The sequence below is a fragment of the Rattus norvegicus genome, chromosome 5, assembly GCF_021556685.1.
Source record: "Rattus norvegicus strain SHRSP/BbbUtx chromosome 5, alternate assembly SHRSP_T2T, whole genome shotgun sequence".
NCBI lineage: Eukaryota > Metazoa > Chordata > Mammalia > Rodentia > Muridae > Rattus > Rattus norvegicus.
Window position 1 is genome coordinate 66,758,114 of NC_141538.1, and position 18,468 is coordinate 66,776,581.

The 18,468-nt window shown below is 48.2% G+C and overlaps 1 protein-coding gene and 1 long non-coding RNA gene across 2 annotated transcripts in view; one reads left to right on the plus strand and one right to left on the minus strand.

The window, feature by feature from the left end:
- Positions 1 to 598: 598 nt before the first annotated feature.
- Positions 599 to 14,116, minus strand: LOC102551073 (uncharacterized). The gene is made up of 3 exons (XR_015620205.1): positions 13,551 to 14,116; positions 5,418 to 5,524; positions 599 to 2,387 (listed from the first exon to the last, which is right to left on the minus strand). It is a non-coding gene; the product is annotated as an uncharacterized LOC102551073 (long non-coding RNA).
- Positions 13,194 to 18,468, plus strand: part of Col15a1 (collagen type XV alpha 1 chain) — a 105,054-nt gene continuing 99,779 nt past the window's right edge. Inside the window, 2 exon segments of the mRNA NM_001100535.2 lie at positions 13,194 to 13,491; positions 13,575 to 13,663. Of these exon segments, the coding sequence (NP_001094005.1) occupies positions 13,481 to 13,491; positions 13,575 to 13,663 (100 nt within the window). The 5' untranslated portion in view covers positions 13,194 to 13,480.

The window sequence follows — 18,468 nt, forward strand, 5'->3', positions numbered from 1 at the left end:
ACAACAACAAGACCAATGGTGGATTGCTTGATTGTGGCACTTGTGTGGAGGTCAGAGGTAAATGTGTAAGATTCAGAGTCCTTCCACCATGTGGGTCCTGGGTATTGAACTCAAGTCATCAGGCTTAGCAACAAATTCTTTGCCTGTTGAGCCAACTATTGGGTCATCCTTTTTCCATCTCCTGTGTGAAGTGGTGCCGTTTAATCTTGGGGTAGAACTTTGACTGCCTCATCCCTGGAAGGTCATGTATGTCTGCCTTCCACCCGCGTCACTGAACTAAGGCTCTCATGGAGGAGAATTCTACTCCAAGGCTCCCTTCCAATTCTCTCCTGTCTCCAAAGTTCCTGGATGAGAATTTAGATTTATTTCCTGCATTCAATATCCACCTCCAACTGATCAAGGCACAGAGTTCTGGGGATGAAATAGAAACTCTGAGACACTTAGCATCATTTCAAAGTTCCCTGACAAGAAGGTCCTTGTATGTGTCTCCATAGCAACCGAAAAACACAGAAATAAGAGATTGGTTAAACATGACATGGTTTCTGCAGTAATGGAATCTGGTGTTTTTTGTGCCTAGAACAAAAACTACCTTAAAATGTTTTCCTTTTTTGCATACGTTTTTTTTATTGACCTCATTTGAAAAATCGATGTCTTCTAAGGACAATGAGTGATGGGCAGGACGCTTTTCCTCCCGACGTCTAATCTTTATTATTGGTGTATTTTTCCTGGAGAAATAACTAGTAACATCCATTGCTTTTTCTTAAAGAAATTCCAACTGTTATGGGAAAGTGGTGATAAGATAACAAGAAGGAAAATTGAAAACAAGGTACAAATCCATAAGCCCGCTGTTTTGACGTTGTGACAACTACGTTTTCTACATTTCCTTATTGCTTTTACAACTTGTGTGCATTTCAATATTTTTCCAGGCGTTTCCACCTAATATTTTATCATAAGCATTTTCTGTGACCCTTCATAAATTGTATACCCCTCATCTTTAATGGCTACAGAATATTTCTTCAAGGTTTAGACTTAACTGCCCTCCTTTCCCTTCATTGAATCTTTGGGTTGAGTCCAGTTTTTAACTGAGTAGCTCCTTGATAGATATTTTTCTGCATATGGCTTTTGCCATATTTCAGGGTATTTTCTTAGGCTAGCTTCCCAGAAAGGGATTACTGAGTCAAAGCCTATGAACATTTTTATGGCTTCAAAGTATCTTTTGAAGAAGGTAGGTGTTCCATTTCATGAGGTCCCCAAACATGAGAGAGGAAATTTGGCTTACAAAGAAAAAAAAAATCCCTCATAACATGTGCATGTTAGCATTTTGGCAAAAGGGCTGCTCTGATAGTTTTCTGAGTAATTAAAACTTGCCTTTCCCAATGAGACAAATATAAAAAGTTATGTTTTATTTTATTTGTTTCTGGGGACAGTCTTTTCTGAGACACTTTGTGCTTCTGAGTTTTTCTAGAGTTCCAGAAACCCTGTTCTTTCCTAGGTACTCACAGACCACAGGCAGCTTTTGGGCATGGGGGTAGGAGGGGTGGAGGCTAAGCCTATTCCAACCACAGATAGCATGTCAGACCCAGCATGTTGGTAGGAAAACTCCCAAGCAATCTTTTCTTGTGCTGTGTGGACAGTGAGGTGGACCTGATCAGTTCTGTTGCTCTTCTGGGAAGGCCAGTGAAACAATGAATGAAATATGAACGGGAAGCCGGAAGGTTCTGCCCTTTATCCACTAACTGACTTCAAGAAGGTTAGTGTTATTGGCTTCCTCATCTCTGTCATGGGGTTGAGGGCACAGCCCTGCCCTAGCTGCTGCGCTGAGCCTTTGAGCTAAGAGCTAAGGATGTCCTGATGGTCTGAACCATGCCAGCCAGCATCATCTCATATAGGTTCTAAGAACAGAGGCCACAGCAGAAGCAAAGCTTTTCCTTTGCTAGCTTGTTGGTGGGATGACACTAAGTAGGGGTGCTTGGCTGAGGCAGGGTTCTCCAGGCTAGAAGTGGGAGTGAGAGTGGGTGTTGGGGTGCGCAAACACCTGGCTACACAGGTAGTGCACGAGGAGGACAGGCAGTATTTTGGAGTGGGCTATCTGTGTGGGAACAGAGAGTCCCAAAAACCAAGGAAGTAGGAAACTGAGGCAGGATGTGTGTGTGTGGGGGGATGTCCAAGGTGAGGAGTTGGACTCCATTTTCTGGAAGGGTATCTTTCAAACTTGTCGATAAAATGGTTGTTGAGAACGCTGTTACAGAGACACTGGGAGAAGGGATGAGATCACTTGCGATAGAGACTTAATGGCAGCAGATTGAACACTGTTGATGAAGGCTGGGGAGATCTTAGGTACAGAGAGATGGAACCCTCCACCCAGCGGGTCCAGGCTCTTGTCACTGCTGGGGAAAGAATTTAGAAAAGAGACAAAGTAAGGAATTGGGAGCAAGTTTACCTCAGAGCAAGGTGCACACTCTCGGGGTGACAGGGAGCAGAGACTGTGCTGAAGGGGGGAGGTTATTGATGTGTTAAGGTGGGGAATCCCAGGAGTGAGTGGGGATTTTTCCTGATGAGAGTTTGATCTCATTCTTAGATCTGACCTGGTGTCAGAGGCACAAAGGGAACACACAGTTTGCAAGGCTGATGATACACAGATACCATTATAATGAGGCACAGTGGACCTCTTTGTCGGCCACACTGCTGCAGATGTCTGTTTATTTATTCATTTATGTCTCAAATGATAGAGGTGTGTGTGTGTGTGTGTGTGTGTGTGTGTGTGTGTGTGTGTGTGCCCACATGCACATGGGTGTAGGTGCCCATGGCGTCAGAAGAGAGCATCAATTCCAGTTCCCCCAGAGCATGAGCTCTGTGTATTTGCAAGCTTCTGGATATGAAGGCTGGAAATCAGACTCCTGCCCTCTGTAAGAGCACTGTATGCTAAAGTGCTGAGCCATCTTTCCAGCCCAATGAAGTCCCATGATTTTTTAAAAGTCAAGCAGGAAAGCGGAAGAATGATTCTCATCTTGAGAATTGCCCAACATTCCTATCCAATGGCTGATTAAATATTTTGAAATCATCACATGGGTCATTGCTTCTTCGTGGATCATGAAAACGATCTCAGGGGTGGGTGATCTGCTGATTTTGACCTTTAATAAAATGGAGCAGAATAAGGTGGGAGAGATCTGGGAATTATGTGGTAAGGAGAAGTGGTGCACGGTGAGTGCAGATGGGACTGGGAGCCCGATGGTCTCTATCAGTGAAGGTTGACAGCGACAGTCTGTTGGCATCTCTCAGTGTGTGCCACCAACACTGTTTTGCTGCAATATTTCATGTTGGGTAGACCACCTCTCCCATTGCTGAATATGATACCCTTGGCCTAACAAATGTTTATAGCATCCACTTTCATTGTGACAAAAGAGATTCCATTTCTGAATATTCCCAGAGCACTATTGAGCGTCTGTAAACCTTTGAACCCTTAGGGCTGAGGGAAGAGGAAGCTATAGCCTGCTGCCAATCACAGAGACCATTCCCTCTTCCCAATGGTACCCAGAGGAGTCAGGCTCTAATAGCCAGAGACAAGAGAGTGTGTTAAGACAAGGTGTGAGCAGAGAGATGGCCTGTCACTGCCCACTCTCAAAAGCAAAGTGAGGCGAAGTCATTTACCCATCACTTTTGGAACAAATGTCCTGTTCCCCTCTCTGGCTTAGTTCAAGGACACATTTGACAACACCTTACCCTTACGTGATTTTTATTACATAAAAATAGACTCATCCAGCATACTCATATTTGCCACGTCTTTTGTATAGTATTCAAAGAATGGCAGCCATTGTCTGTGTATCGATGGGGGAGCCAGGGAAAATGGAAGGCAAGAAGCCTGAGGGTATGGGGAGTCCTTACTCACCCTAGTCCTCTACTAGGAGAGCTGCACAGCTTAGTGTCTGTTCACCTTGGGAACAGGTACAAGGTCTCTTTTAGTCCTACGTAGCTTTCTTAGATCCTAAAAGCCTAATTCAACAAAATGCATTTTTTTCCTTCCTCTTCCCAAGGTGGGCGGGTGATGAAGTTCATCTAGGAGCGACATTAGCAGCGTGTCTCGGATGGAGGCAGTAAATAGATCATTGCCGGGACAGTTTTTGAAACCTAAGTGCATTCTCATGCGAGCAATTCTAGGACAGAGCTCAGCAAGCAGGTGCTGCAGTGACTCTAGACTACCCGTGACAGGCCTCGGGAGATGCTTACCTCCAACTCAAAAGCCCAGCATGAAGCTCCCCCCTCTAACTACACAAATACAGGGAACCTGGACTTTTTAACCTTCTTTTCACAAGGTACTGAGGCAGGCATGGCACAGACTAGAAAACAAATGAACCATGGCTGTTTGGTAGAGTGGAGCCCTCCCTGGGCTGGGTTTAACAGAGTGCATAGATACCTTAGGATATCTTAAAGTCACAGAGCATCGTTCCCAGTTCTGATGTGCAGTGGCCTTGACACCATGTATGAGAGAACTGGGCAGAGAGGAGGGCAAACGGAAGCAGTCAGGACTTCAGATTAACTGACGCTGGGCAAGTCCTCCCCCCTCTGGATGCCAGAGGAGCTGGTCTTGAAGGTCTCTGGCTGTTCTATTTGAGTCGCTATTCTATGACTCTGAACCCAGCCCTATTATCTAGAGACCGAAGTATTCAGTGATACGACTGATACATAAAATACTCACTGAATTGCTATTTGTGTGACTCAGTTAGGGGCTTTAGGCACTTTCTATTATTATGACTACTTTTTTCAGTTCATGAAATTTGAAGAGCAGAGTACTAGTGACTTTCCTAAGATCACACAGACTGTAAGGGGCTATTTCTGGATTTAAAAGTCTGTGGTCTAGTGTTTGAGTACCCTACATTGCTCATACATTCACAGACTGGGTAGAGTCCCCACTATCCTCTTGGAAATAACCATCACCTCCCTCTATTCTATGGCTTTTGGAAGCCCAAAGTCATCTTCAATATTTAAGCAAGCCCCCAGAGGCCAGCATTTTTGTGTTTTCCTTGGACACCAGCCTCCTGTGTCTAGTAACAAGCTATAGAGATGGTCCCTGAGAGGATAGTCTTCTTGCTTCTGGGTCCTGGTTGTAGCTCATCACAGTGTGTGTAGATTTTGTTCTGTTTCTATGACCTAGATACAGAACTTAGCAGTCCATCCATGACACCATAAGACTCCATTGCCCTAACAGGTCTCTGTGTTTGGTAGACCTAGCAAAGTCACGAGTTGTTGATTCTGGAAGAATTCTTGGGAATGGAGGGGCAGTAAAGTGGGAAAGTGGAAAGAGAAAATGGCCATCTGGTGCAGACTGGTTTGTCTTCCTCATGCCTCTAAAGAAGCTGCTTCTCGGGTCTCATCCGGGAGAGGAAGGGGAAAATATTTATTCACCCATTGTTTCTGCTTACCATTGTTCAAAGTTGTCCACATATTATTTCCTGTGCCTTTGCAAGGGGCTTGTGTGTGCACAGCAGACGAGCCCCACCGCATCTTACACTTCCGGCCCCATGAAGTCCTATGGCAGGAAAGAGAAGTGGCCGAGGGTTAAGGCACTGTCAAGTCATGCTCATGGCAAATGGTGGGTTCTGAGGTGACCTCAGTAGCAAAGGCTGTACAATGGCAAATGACCACCTGGAGGCAGGAAATGATAAAAGAGGATGGTCAGTGAAGCAGGAGAGGCCAGAGCTGTGCACTGGGTTGTGCAGCCCACCTGTGAGCTGCAGGGACTTGGAACCAGCCAGGAACAGACACTGCTCCTGAAAAGAAGTCCCCGACTCTCTGTGGTTGTGTTTTCCACAGTTCAGGTACTTGCAGTTAACTGTGACCCCAAAACATTAGATGGTTCATTCCTTAGCTTCCACTTCACACTACCCTGGGCACCCATTGACCTCACTCCCTCTAAAGATGAGACATTGAGTCATTCCATGTCATCACAGGACAAGAATGGAGTATGGACTAAGGAGAGCACAGAGGAGAGGGGAAAGGAGAGGGAAGGGGAGGAGAAGGGAGAAGGGGAGGGAGAGGGGGAGGGGGAGGGGGGGAGGGAAGGCGAGAGGGTAGGGGACAGAGGATGAGGAAGGGAGAGGGAAAAGGTAAGGGGAGGGGGAGGGGAGAGAGAGGGAGGGGGAGAGGGAAAGCTACATCCACAGGCTTTCGTTGAGTATATTGATATGACTACTCTCATTTATCAGTATTTCATAGTTGTGACTCTTACTGTGCCTAATCCATATAGTACATCTTATTGAAGTCCTGTATGTGTTAAAAATGGTGCTTGTGGGGTTCAGAACCATCTGCAATTTCAGGCATCCACTGTGGGGGTCTTAGAATGTACCCTAGAGAAAAGAGGGGATGGTTGTACTGTTACACAGGGCCTCTAATTTTATGGGAACACAATGTTCTTCACATATTTGAAGAAAAGAGATGAAAGACTGGTAGTCAGAGTCCCTTGTGTGAGCACAGCTAACTGACATCTCTGCAAAGCCAGAGAGTAAAGGTAACTCCATCCCCAGCTGAGCCTCTGGCCTCCTCCTCCTCCTCCTCACCCGCTCTAGACTCCCTTTGTTCTCAGCCCACACTACAGATGCTCCAGCCAGCTTGCCTGGAGAGACGGTCCAGACTTCATCCTGCTCTCAGACCTCCCGGCCATCATCCTGAGACCCAGATGCATCCGAAATCCTCTGGGTTGTTCTCTTCATCTATGCGTGTTCTCCGCCTGTACAAAGTAGCAGTGAGGCTGGCTCCTGGTACCCATCGAGCCTCACTGTCCTCCCCCCTTTTTCCCCAACACACACACACACACACACACACACACACACACACACACACACACACACACCCTATTTTCTGCCTGCTTGTCCAATGTCATGAGAAACTCCAAGTGACCCAGTCAAGCCACAGCTTCAAGATTCATGGAAGTACTGTTTCACTGGAAAAGCTTCTCTGCTGGAAACCACCATCCTGACCAGAGATTGCCCAGGGTTTCAGTGCTTCTCCTGAGGGAAGAAGACTTCACCCCAACACAATCCCTTGACTCCCAGACTTGTATATTTGTCCCTCACATCTGTGGGTTCTGCATCTGCGGATTCAACCCAATGCAGGTCAAAACCCGACATTCTGACTGTAGTATATGCAGACTTTTCTTTCCTCTGTTCCATGAACAATGCATACAGTAACTATGTGCATTAAGTCAAGACTGTATTTAATCCTGAGGTGATTTAAGATATATGGGACTCTGGGATGCCCAGCCCCAGCCACATCCTCAACACAACCTGCTCCTGAGGCTCGGGAACATCATGGAAGACAGAGCAGAAAGATTGCCAGAGGCAGGAAGTCAGCTGTGCCTTCTATACATGGCAGAGGTTAGGGTTCTATGGATGCCTTAGCAGGGCCTGCTGAGGGCAATACTAATAGACGTGCTAACATGGAAAAGCCCATGGGACTCCGCCCCCAGAAAAAGACCTGTAGGCAGCTAAGGGATGCCGAGAGCAGAAGCAGTCTTCCCCAGGGAGGAGCCCCACAGTTGATTATCCAATGCTAAGTGCTCAGTCCTAAAACATGTACATGGAAACAGCACTTGTATATTTATTCGTGTGTGTGTGTGTGTGTGTGTGTGTACATGCTCACGCATGTAGCAATAATAACTAACAGCCATGAATTTGAGAGAGAACGAGGAGAGGTCTTGGAAGGAGTTAGAGGAAGGAACGGGGATGGAAGGAAATAAGGCAATTATATTTTAATTTTTAAAACTAATTAAATGAAATATATAGGAGGGTTGCATAGATATACAAATATCATGCCACTTAATATGAGGAACTTGACCAGTTTGGATTTGGGTGTCAGGAGGTCATCGTCTGTGGATACTGAGGGACATCTGTATCCTAGATTCGTGAGACACATTGGCCAGTCAGTGACTCTGTCTCCTACATTCTGCAGGTGAGTCCCATAACTCACAGGGCTGTCCCTCGCTGAGGCTTTAGCAGGCCTTTCTACCGTATCAATACCCAGTTGTGTTCTGTGCACATGCTCACACTGAGGGGTTCCTCGAATGGCCCCTCACCCACAGTCGCTCTTCTGCTATCAAATGGTTCTTTTTATTTGATCAACATCCTATGAACACAAGGTGGATGAAGCAGGCATTGCCTGTTTGGGGATGTAGTAGAGTTGGCAAAAGATGCTCAGCTAGGAAAGGCAAACCAGCACCAGCTGGGCTCTCTGAGGTGTCATGGAGATCGCAGTGTGGGCATTTGTGGCCAGTGGAGTAGACAATCACTGTCACTGGGGCATGCTTCAGAGGGGAGGAGTCCATGCTGTTGGACAAGAAGGAGGACTGACTGGTCTCCCCAGGACCATTGCAGAGTTTTCTCTGTGGTGGATAGTCCCTAGCGAGCAGTGTGAGATACATAGGCTTTGGGCTTATACAGGCCAGTCCACAGTCCTCTTTCCTATGTTTTCTTGTGGAGATGGTGGGGTTGGGGATGGTGGTGTCTGAATGTAGGCTTGCCTGAGTGGAGACCAGAGATCAACTTTGGGTGGCCCTCATTTTTTGAGACAGGGTCCCTCACTGAACATGGATCTCACCATTGGCCATTTCTTGTAGTCTGGCTGACCAACAAACCCCCAGGATCCACCAGTCTCCGTGCTGGGGTTACAGTTGCTCACACCAAGGTAGGTTTTTATATGGTTTCTAAAATTCCAGTCCTCAGGTTTATACGTCAGGTCCTAGAGCTGCTAACATCTCCTCGGCCCTCCCTGGGACTCCCTGTCCTGAATCAGCCATCCTTGTCTTTCACACTGCTGGCCATCATCCAAGACCTGCACCAACTTCTCAGGCCTCTCTCTAAGTGGTCTCTAAGGCCACTCCTCCCTCCTTCAGAGAGGTGGGCCAGCGCACAACCTAAGGGTGCACCTAGAGGGAGAGTTCTCATTACCTTTGCCCTTCACGGTCACTGTGGAGGGGGGATGCAGGACTGTACGCCTACACCCCGTGAGGACTTGCACAACACCCTCATTTATCTGCGACACAGCTCTGCTCTCCCCTTCCCTTGCTCACTGGTTACAATAAACCACCCATGAAGCTGCAGATGGGAGTTGAAGAAGGGCCTTGGCAATGGATGACACAAGGGGGCTGCCTACCTGTTCCCATGGTTACCTGTGCTTTCTGTACCTTTGGGGCCAAGTCTCAAGTGCCTCTATACACTGAGCTTCCAGTAGAATCTTTACATCGGCAACTTGACTTCTGCAGGGAAAAGTCAAGTGAGCGTTCTTGAGACTACTTTCCCACTTTGAGATAGCAAGGCAGAAGCAATCCAGACTCCGGGAAGTACTGAGGGCAGCAGCAGCAGCAGCACCAGGAGTTAAAAGGAAAGGGTGTGCCAAACCCCTGGAAAAGGCCACATGAATGTGGCACATGATTGCAGCTCGTCCTGAGCCTTGCCAGATGCTAACATCAATGGCAGCTGCAAGGCAGATGCAGTGTATTTACTAGAACTGATCAACACGGCCTTTGGCAGTGAGTTGCAGTAAGATCCCACATGTGGGGTCTCACGGAAGGTTCCAAAAAGAGTGTACTTTCACATGGTAAAGATGAGAACATATTGTAGTGTGTTATACTGCAGGTACATCGACTCTTCAGTGTTCACTATTGTGTAGCCCTCGGTAATGTTTGTCCCTCTTCTATGTCGATGATATCATAATAACGGGAGCTTGTAAGCAGTGAGTGACAGGTGACAGACACTTCAGATACTGGGCCAAGGACCATGGATATGTGAAAGTGTGGAAGAGAAATTCCCTTCTCTCATCCTTGGCTACCCAGACAACAGCATCTGAAGTGAGTCTTAGGTGCCTCTGTGCAGTGAGTATCATCCTAGGGAATAAGGGTGAAGGAAGGGGGCGTGTGGCAGCGAAGGAGGAAGAGCCCATAAGAGGCCTTAGCTGTGTGCATTGTGAGAGCACATTCCAAATGCCTTAAGAAATTCCTCAAAATGTAGCTGGAGGTATAGCTCAGGGAAGAGTGCCCGCCTGCTGTGTGCCAGGCCCTTGGAGTATTCCTTGTAGGGAGGGAGAGGAAAAGACCAGGAATGAGAGAAAGGTTAAGAAATCACTGTTTTTGTAACACAGGATCTGGAAGAAAAAAAAAAGAAGTACTAGCCATTTTCCATTGGCTAAAAGAATTGGGAAGGGGGAATTTAATTTTGTCATGCTTGCAGACAGAATAGGCTCCAGGGCCTGAGAAAACATTCAAGGGATGTGGACAGGGGACAATGGCCACTATGCACATAAATGACAGGAGAGAGGAGGTAGGAGCACATGGACAGGACACTGGGTGTGTGCTTAGGAACCCTCTGTTGCACCCTCTCTCCTGTTTTCTCCTGTCCTGCTGTCTTGTCAGATTTTCTTTTTTTTTTCTTTTCTTTTTTTTCAGAGCTGGGGACCGAACCCAGGGCCTTGCGCTTGCTAGGCAAGGGCTCTACCACTGAGCTAAATCCCCATCCCCCTTGTCAGATTTTCAAATCCATAATCATGTGACATGCTGAACAACAAGCCTCCTTCACATAGACACAGCCAAGGTCTCATACATTCATGGTTTTCTCTCGATTATCCGAGACGCAGCCTTCTTCCCCAACTGTTTCACTAAGTTCACTTCTCGCAGGCTGGTGATGTCTGCTTTTCCTTCTCATTGATCAGATGCAGAGGGCAGGCTTTGTATATCTCCTGTGAGATTGCAAAGGCACATCACACCCACACACTGAGAAAGTCCAGCTGAGAAAGCTGTGCACTGACTCTTGGTAACCGCTTTCCAAACCAGGTCTGGGGCGCTCCTTCCAGGTTCCTGTGCCCTCCTAGCTGCTGGAGACAGTCTGAAGAATGCCCTTGGATACAGAGCCTTCTGGGACACTTGGCTGGATTGTAGGAAAATGGACAGCTTACTCATTTAGTCAAGTTCTGGAGAATTCGGGACATTAAATCCCCAGTCTCCACACGTCCCGGTCTTGAAGATTAGCCTGAACCATGGTAAACAGTTTAGACTAGCTAGAGTATGACATGATGCTTCCTTTCGGGTATTTCTACAACTACACATTGAATGGAAGGAAATCACTTAAGCCCTCACGGCACTGTCTGGAAGGAGGTGGAATGCCTTGCTTGGCTTCCTGCCCCATCAGTCCCATACCCACAAGGGACCATCTCCCGACCCTTTCAGCTCCTAGGCCTGAGATATCCCCTGTCTTAGACCATAACCCCCACCTTCAGGCAACACAGTGGTCTTGCTTGTCTTTTCCAGGTGAAAGAGACACAAGTTGGCACTGTTGACCAGGCTCTATTTCCAATCACCGTGTGAGAAAAGACCCAAGGGACCTTTGTCTTCAGGTTCTGAGGAATTGGTCTTAGATGCTTACCTAGAATCAACAAATGTGTACACAGGACTTCCCTGAGAGGGTTGAAAAGGAGTCTACTGCATTGCCCAGCGCTGATAAGTTGAACCACACTCAAGCCCCATCAGCTGAATACAGCATACTGTATACATACATACAGCATACATACAGCATACTTCATCCTGCAGGCAACACAGAGGCCGGGCAGGCCAGGCTTGTGGCACAATGTTATCTCCTATGTATACACAAGCTTTATCTGTGTATTGAATCTGTGCTCTTCCCCATCTTCATTTAGAAACAGCCTTCTCTCTCCACAGATCTTCCGTTTGCCCATTTGGCACAGGTTGGTGAGCTCTCAACCCAGTTCCACTCTGACGTATGAGCAAAGACGGACTTCAAGTGCAGTATTAAGTAGGACCGATCCTTCGTCAGGAAACAGGAGATGGTGGCAACCACGATAAACTGGAGATTATTGCCTGAACCGATTCAATTCCAATAAAATTGGCCTCGAAAATGCAGATTCCATGTCAATAGGTCTACCTGAACTTTAATAATCCACAAATTTGGGTTTTAAAGGAAGGTTTATCAATTTGCATGCAAGTGTATCTGTGTGTCTGTATGGACATGCATGTGGGAGTGCCCACAGAACCTAGAGGAGGAAACCCCAGAACTAGAGTTGCAGGTGATCGTAGGCCACTGTTCGTGGGTGCCTGGAACTTGGGTTCTCTTCAAGAACACTACATGCTCTTACCCTCTGAGCCATCCTTCCAGCCCTACAAAATATGAATCTTAACAAACATGTCATAATTATTAAACGCTGTTATTCTTAACCTTTTCATTTGGAACAGCCTTGGGTGCTGCAGTCTTCTTAGGGAAAATCTTTCCAGGAAGCCAGTTACAGATCTGGCTGATGCGTTTTGCACAGAATACAGAAATCCAGACCCAAGAAAGCCAGCTTCCCATGGTTAGTAACTTGTAACAAGTGTTATACCCAGCACAGCAGGCACAAAAGGGGAAAGAGAGTTCACCTCCATAGACATCGTGAACAGATGTCAAAGCCACTGTAAGTGGGCAGTGTCCTTAGAATGCTGTCTTCCTTGTTCCTGCCTTGGCTCCTGGTGCCTCAGCCCTGGTGCCTCCCTTAAAAGCCTATCAATTGTGCTGCCTGTCTTGACCCCTGTGGTCTGAAGGTGCCATCATCACAGCAGGGGAGACAGCAGTGAGCACTGTACTGTGCTGGCCACTCTGAGCATTAACTTCGTGGCCTGAGAAGGGACCAGTCCCCACCCCCACTTTCCCTGCAGTGCACTAGAAACTTCAAGAGTTCCTGGGGATAGCACGCATAAAAGCCAAGCTCCCAACTCCTGCCCTCTGTGTTGCTTGTTAGTTAAGGGGTGTCTTGTCCCCAGCAGGCAGGTCATACACCTGACTATGTGCCCTGGCCAACGTTGAGGGTTTGTTGTTTCCTCCAATGTTGATTTTCTTGTATGGTTTACTGGGTGGACACCTTGATAAATTGCTTGCCTTCTCTGGACCGTCTTCATTAACTTGGGGACAGGCGGAAGGAGGCCAGATCAGGTTTGGTCAAGGTTTGGGAATTCCAAAATGTTCAGTGCACACTCCATGAAGCCTTCAAAGTCCTAGCTCTGTGCATGACTTCCGTCCCCACCGCGCTTCTCTGGGCAAGCAAGCGGGATCCTGGTTGGTGTGCTGGGCGTGGCACAGCAACCAGGAGCAACTTCAACTGTGTGGCTTTGGGACACTGCCACTCCCCTCTGAATCTCAATAGCCTAGTCTGTCCTATAAGGAAACCCCAGCTATCCCAGGCGGCCCTAAGGTTGTGGAGCTCTGTGTCTGCATGCAGGACTTTCCTCGCGTGTTACATAAGGCCCTGGGGTGGCGAGAAGAAGGGGGCGTAGGGAGGCGCGGCGGGAACCAGCGGCGAGGTGGGGCACCGCGCGTGGGGGAGCGCAGGGCGCGGCGGAGTCGGGTTTCAGAGCGCGGGTGACTCAGGCACGGGCGGCAGCCGGGATCCCGCCGCCGCCGCCGAGCGCCGCCTTTGTTCCGCGGGCAAAGTGGAGCTGGGGTCCGGCAGCTGCACCATGACACACAGGTAGGACCCGCGCCCCACGGCCCCTGAGCCTTGGTCTCGCCGCCCGACCCCCACCTCACCTTCTCTGCCACCGCTTCTTGCAGGAGGACCGCGCAGGGCCGGCGCCCGAGGTGGCTGCTCTCCATCATCTCCACGCTGCTTTCCACCGTCCTGCAGACGCGCGCCGCGACAGGTAAGCCACAGCCGCCGTTTGCGCGCCCGGGTGCTGGGGCGCCTCATTCCTGGACATAAAAGGGAGTCCTTGCTTGGTGCAGCGCACAGGCGGTCTTGCCCCGTGTCCTCCCGGCCCCCCGGGTTCCTGGGCTCTGAGGCGTTTGCTTTAGCCAGGGCACACAGAGTATCTGAGCTGGATGTGGCTCCTCGGAGAAGGCAGAGAGGGACTTTAGTTGTACAGTGACACCACACTGCCAGTGGGAACAGTATCCCAAAGCGCGCTGAGGTCCTGCACACTGGGCTGTGAGTTGAGCAGATCCATGGGAAACAAGGTCTCCGGCAGAGATACCTTGACGTCCTGGTTGTTCCTAACAGAACAGAACAGAGTCGCTAGCCCACTTGATTCAGCCAGAGTCCTGAGAGGTCCCCATCCCTGCAGAACAGAGGTGCAGTGGATGATGGACTAAGCCTGAGAAACTGATCTTTCTTTCTCTTCTGAGGGCATCAGAAGCTTGAGTTAAAGTGGGTCTGACTTAAAGTCAAGCTGCCTGGGTGTGAATCGCTCCTCTGCCGGGTGACTGTGGGCAATACTTTTCACTCTGAGTGCCTCAGTTTCCTCATCTGAAAGGAAGGATTAACTAGACTCTCATAGTTCCCAGAAAGGTTGAGAAGTGTAATGGACAGAGGGAAAATAATGTCCTTTCCATGCTTCTGGGTACTTAGCAGGCAGAAGGAAAGATACCTTTCTCTTCACAGAAATGTGTGTGTTGAAAAGCACTCTTTGAGAGGCTTAGGAAGTGGTAACTATGAAAACCAGAACTCAAACCCAGTTTGGCATGTTCTTGTCCTCCCTCACCCTTTGCATTGAAGACGCTTGGAGCCAGAGCCTCTCACCCATTTGGATTTAGAGGAGTTAGCGAAGCTGGTCTGGGATTGGTGATGGTTTAACTCCTTAGGTACTTGAAGAAGCCTGGTACCACTCTGCCTGTGGTGTGCAAGGGAGTGAGTGAGACGCAGAAGCAATGATAGCTTTTCCTGCCAGGGTGCCCAGCCTGGTGTTTCTTGCAGATCAAAGGGCAGTTGGAACCGAGTTCTGGCTTCTCCTGAGGATGACCAGTGTGGAAACCTTGCAATTTCCCATATGGCATAGGGCTTTGCCAAGTCGGCGGCAGAGGGCAGCTGATGACATTCAATGCTCCTTTGGGATCTGAAGAGGGATCCTGGAGCCCTGAGCTGTGTAGATCTTGCATGCAGTTTCCATGGCTAACCCCCACCCGACCCTGCATCAGTTGAGGTCTGAATGGGGTTCCCATCTCAGTCCCTCTCCCAGGAGCTGGGAACCAAGGACTGAAGATGCCCTCCCTATCCTGAGCACACGGAACCCAAGCCACAGCTTTCTAAGTGTCTAGAGTAGAATCTGATCCAGGTGCTCCTACTCCAGAGACTTTGTTGTCAACCATCAATCAAAAAGAGTTTTCCAGACAGAGATGGCTTTAAGGTCTCCCAGTTCCTGATGTCCTCCTCGTGACGGGAGCCTAATGCACCTCCAAAACTCTTAGACCCTACTGCTCTTTGGGTCATCTCCTTCCTAAGAGGGGAAGCCCAGAAGGGGCATGCAGTCATCCTAAAGCTACTCAGTTGTCCCAAGGTAGATCTGTGGTAACCTGCAAATCTGTGGGCTCTGGGGGACATTCCTCTACAGGGCCATTGTTCAACTGGCTGTTAGGAAATAGGAAGGAAGGAAGGAAGGGAGAGAAAAAGGCCATGCTATGCATGATGGCATATGTTTGTAATCCTAGCACTAGGAATGCTAAGGCAAGAGGATTGTAAGTTCAAGGCTGGCCTGGGCTCCTTAACTAGATTATATTTCATTGGACCCCCAAGACTTCATAGCTTTATAGGAGTCAGTCGGCAGAGTTCACGCCAGCCCCATTGATGCAGCTTCACAGACAACAGTACCGAGGGAAGGTCATTGTCTGTGAGCACATGGCCTCGTTGGTGGAAGTACAACTGGGAGAAAGTTTGCTCTTGACCACTAACCTAAATGTTTAAGCTTGTTTCGTTTCCCCAGTAGTTGGGCAGCTTATTAAACACTAGCTATTCGTTACACCACTATCTAGTGATTCTACTCCTTTAATGTCTGTTTAAGTGAAGGAAAGTCATATGCCCACTCACAACCTTTTATGTAACCCTTCATAATGACTTTATGCATGATGGTGAAGCACAGAAACAAACCAGTTCACCAACTGCTAAACAAATAAACAAACCATGATATACATTCTGTGAAATACTATTTGACACTAAAAAGGGAGTGAGAATAGACCCGTGCTAAAGCATGGTAAGTGACGGCGGCCAGATAAAAGCCTGCAAGTTACCAGAGCCCACTTCAACAGAATTTCTAAAAAGGAAAAGGCCACAGAGATGGATGGCATCCTCAATTGTCCAGACCTAGGGAAGAGAGCAGGTTTGACTAAAATGGGCAGCTGGGGTCTTCGTAAGGAATGATACAAGACTGCACTGTGGTAGCCGTGGTCTCATACAGATGCATTAACTCATTTAACTGCCTTCACCAGGCTGTGCATCTGACCTCAGCAAAGCTGCTTAGAAAAACAAAACAAAAAACAAACAAACAAACAAACAAAACATATGCACTTTGCAGATATCCAGTCTTAGGTGGGTGAAACTTCTTATCTGGTTCCCAACAAGCCTGACACAGCCTGCACATGGCTGACCACTTACAGGCTGCCAGCCCCATCGAGTGCTGGCTGCCCCAGGAAGGTTGTTCTGAGTCCTGGCTGCTCCTCTGGGTCTCCAGCTCAATTGTCCTGCTGTCCCTGAATGCTATCATGGGCAAAGCTCCTATGTTGGGTATGGAACACAGGTGTACAGTAATCTTCAGATTTATTACAAAATAGATTTTTGTAAGCTTCCTAGTTGCCCCCTCCATGACCCAGTTTTGAGGATTGGAAAACCCAGGCTTCATCATGGACCAATTCTCCTTCCGAGCCTCTATTTTCCAATCTGTGAGATGGGATGGCAAGATTTACTCAGCTCTGTATTCCTTCTAGTTCTGAACACCGAGAAAGGAAACGGCATTTACCCAGCTTGAGAGTTGCAACATCTGGTTCAGCAAACAGGTTGAGCACCCAGCCAGGCCCAGGTCTCCCCCAGGAGGCTCTGAGTTCACAAGTAGGAAGAAAAGGTCACATCTTACTCCATATTTACCTCATCCTGAGGGCGCTCTCCATCCCCCCTCCTGTATCAGCCATCATGGCCCCCGGTGTCTCTGAATGGTCAGGGCTAGGTAGCTGGCCAGCGCTGCAGGTTCTTCTCTCAGTGAAATAGCTCGGTTGGAATGGAGGGTGAGCGCTGTTGCTGGAGCGGGTGCTCTTGTGCCTGTTACTAAAGTACTGGTGTGTGCAAGTCATCTATTTCTTTTGCTTTCTCCTGAGGGAAACACCTCGACTTAGAAGAGTGTGCCTTCGAAATCCAGCCCAGCAGAAACAGAGCAGGAAGCAGAACACCCTGCCCTGGTTAGGGGTGGGGTTCCCTGTCTCTCAGGGGTGATTGTCACCTGAATTTTTAGAGTTGTCAATTCTTTTCATTAAACAAGAAGAAGACAATGGAAATACACATCCCTAGATCCCTGGGCTCTATCTTTCTTGTCTTTGAACCTTTTCTACAAAGGATGCATTGTTCAGTTTCTAGTTTTCTCTGAACGTTGAGGTTTTGAGGTTCATGCATGAGGCAAACATTTTCTCTGTGGTATAATAGCCCCCTCTATGACTATACCTACTGTGGTCTTTCCCCCTTTCCTCCAACAGCACGTGGGCTGTCGTGTACCTTCGGAATCTGACAGTTGGGTACCTACTGTTTTCCTGTGTATCTCAGGACACATGCATAGGAGACATCTCCTTTAGCTTCCCATCTCGATGTGGTCAGGGTCACAGGGGTGAATATTCTCCACAGAAGCAGGCACGGCTGGCACGCCTTTCTCCGTTGTGGGTATCAGGGAGTGAGAATCCCCATCCCTGTATCTTGGCCAGCATCTGGCCTCATCACTGCATTTAATGTCAACATTTCTAACAGTGTCTAGTTGAAATCTTAATGAAGCCTTTATTTATATTTTCCTTACTTGTGCATCTGTGCATGTGTTTCTCTTCTCTGTCTCTGTGTGAGTGTGAGCGTGAGTGTGAGCATGTGTATATACACCATCACCTTGTTTTTAAGACAAGGTCTCTCACCTATTAGTGTAGACCGCCTGTCCAGCTGGCCCTAGGGACCATCCCGCCTCCACCTGCTGGTGTTGCAAGCGCACACGATGGTCGGTTTTTAACATAGATGACTCAGGTCCTCATGCTTGTGTGGCAGACACTTTACTCACAAGCACATTTCTCACGTCTTAGTGGATCGATACTTTGTATGTTTTATGAACCATGTGTATATCTTGACTGGCTGTTGAAAACTGACGTGAAACTATTTTAAAATATGGACATGGGGTCTTTTGCTAAACGTGGATCTCAGAGATTAGGCTCTACTTGTTGGCCAGCAAGTTCCGGGATCCTCCTGTCTCAGAGTCCCAGCATCACTGATGTGTCCTGCTGGGCCTGGCTTTTATGTGGGTCTGAGTCATCAGACTGTTAAGTGAAGCCCAGGTAGCACAGCCAGACGCTGTCTCAAAGACTGTGGTTTTGAGCATCTCCCAAACTCTTCACCCTGGTGGCTTCACCCTTTTAGGTTCCTGCCAGCAACATCAGCAACACTTCTTCCTCTCTGTTTTCTTTGGAGCCACCCGAGTGATGTGGCGCAGAAACTCACCATGGT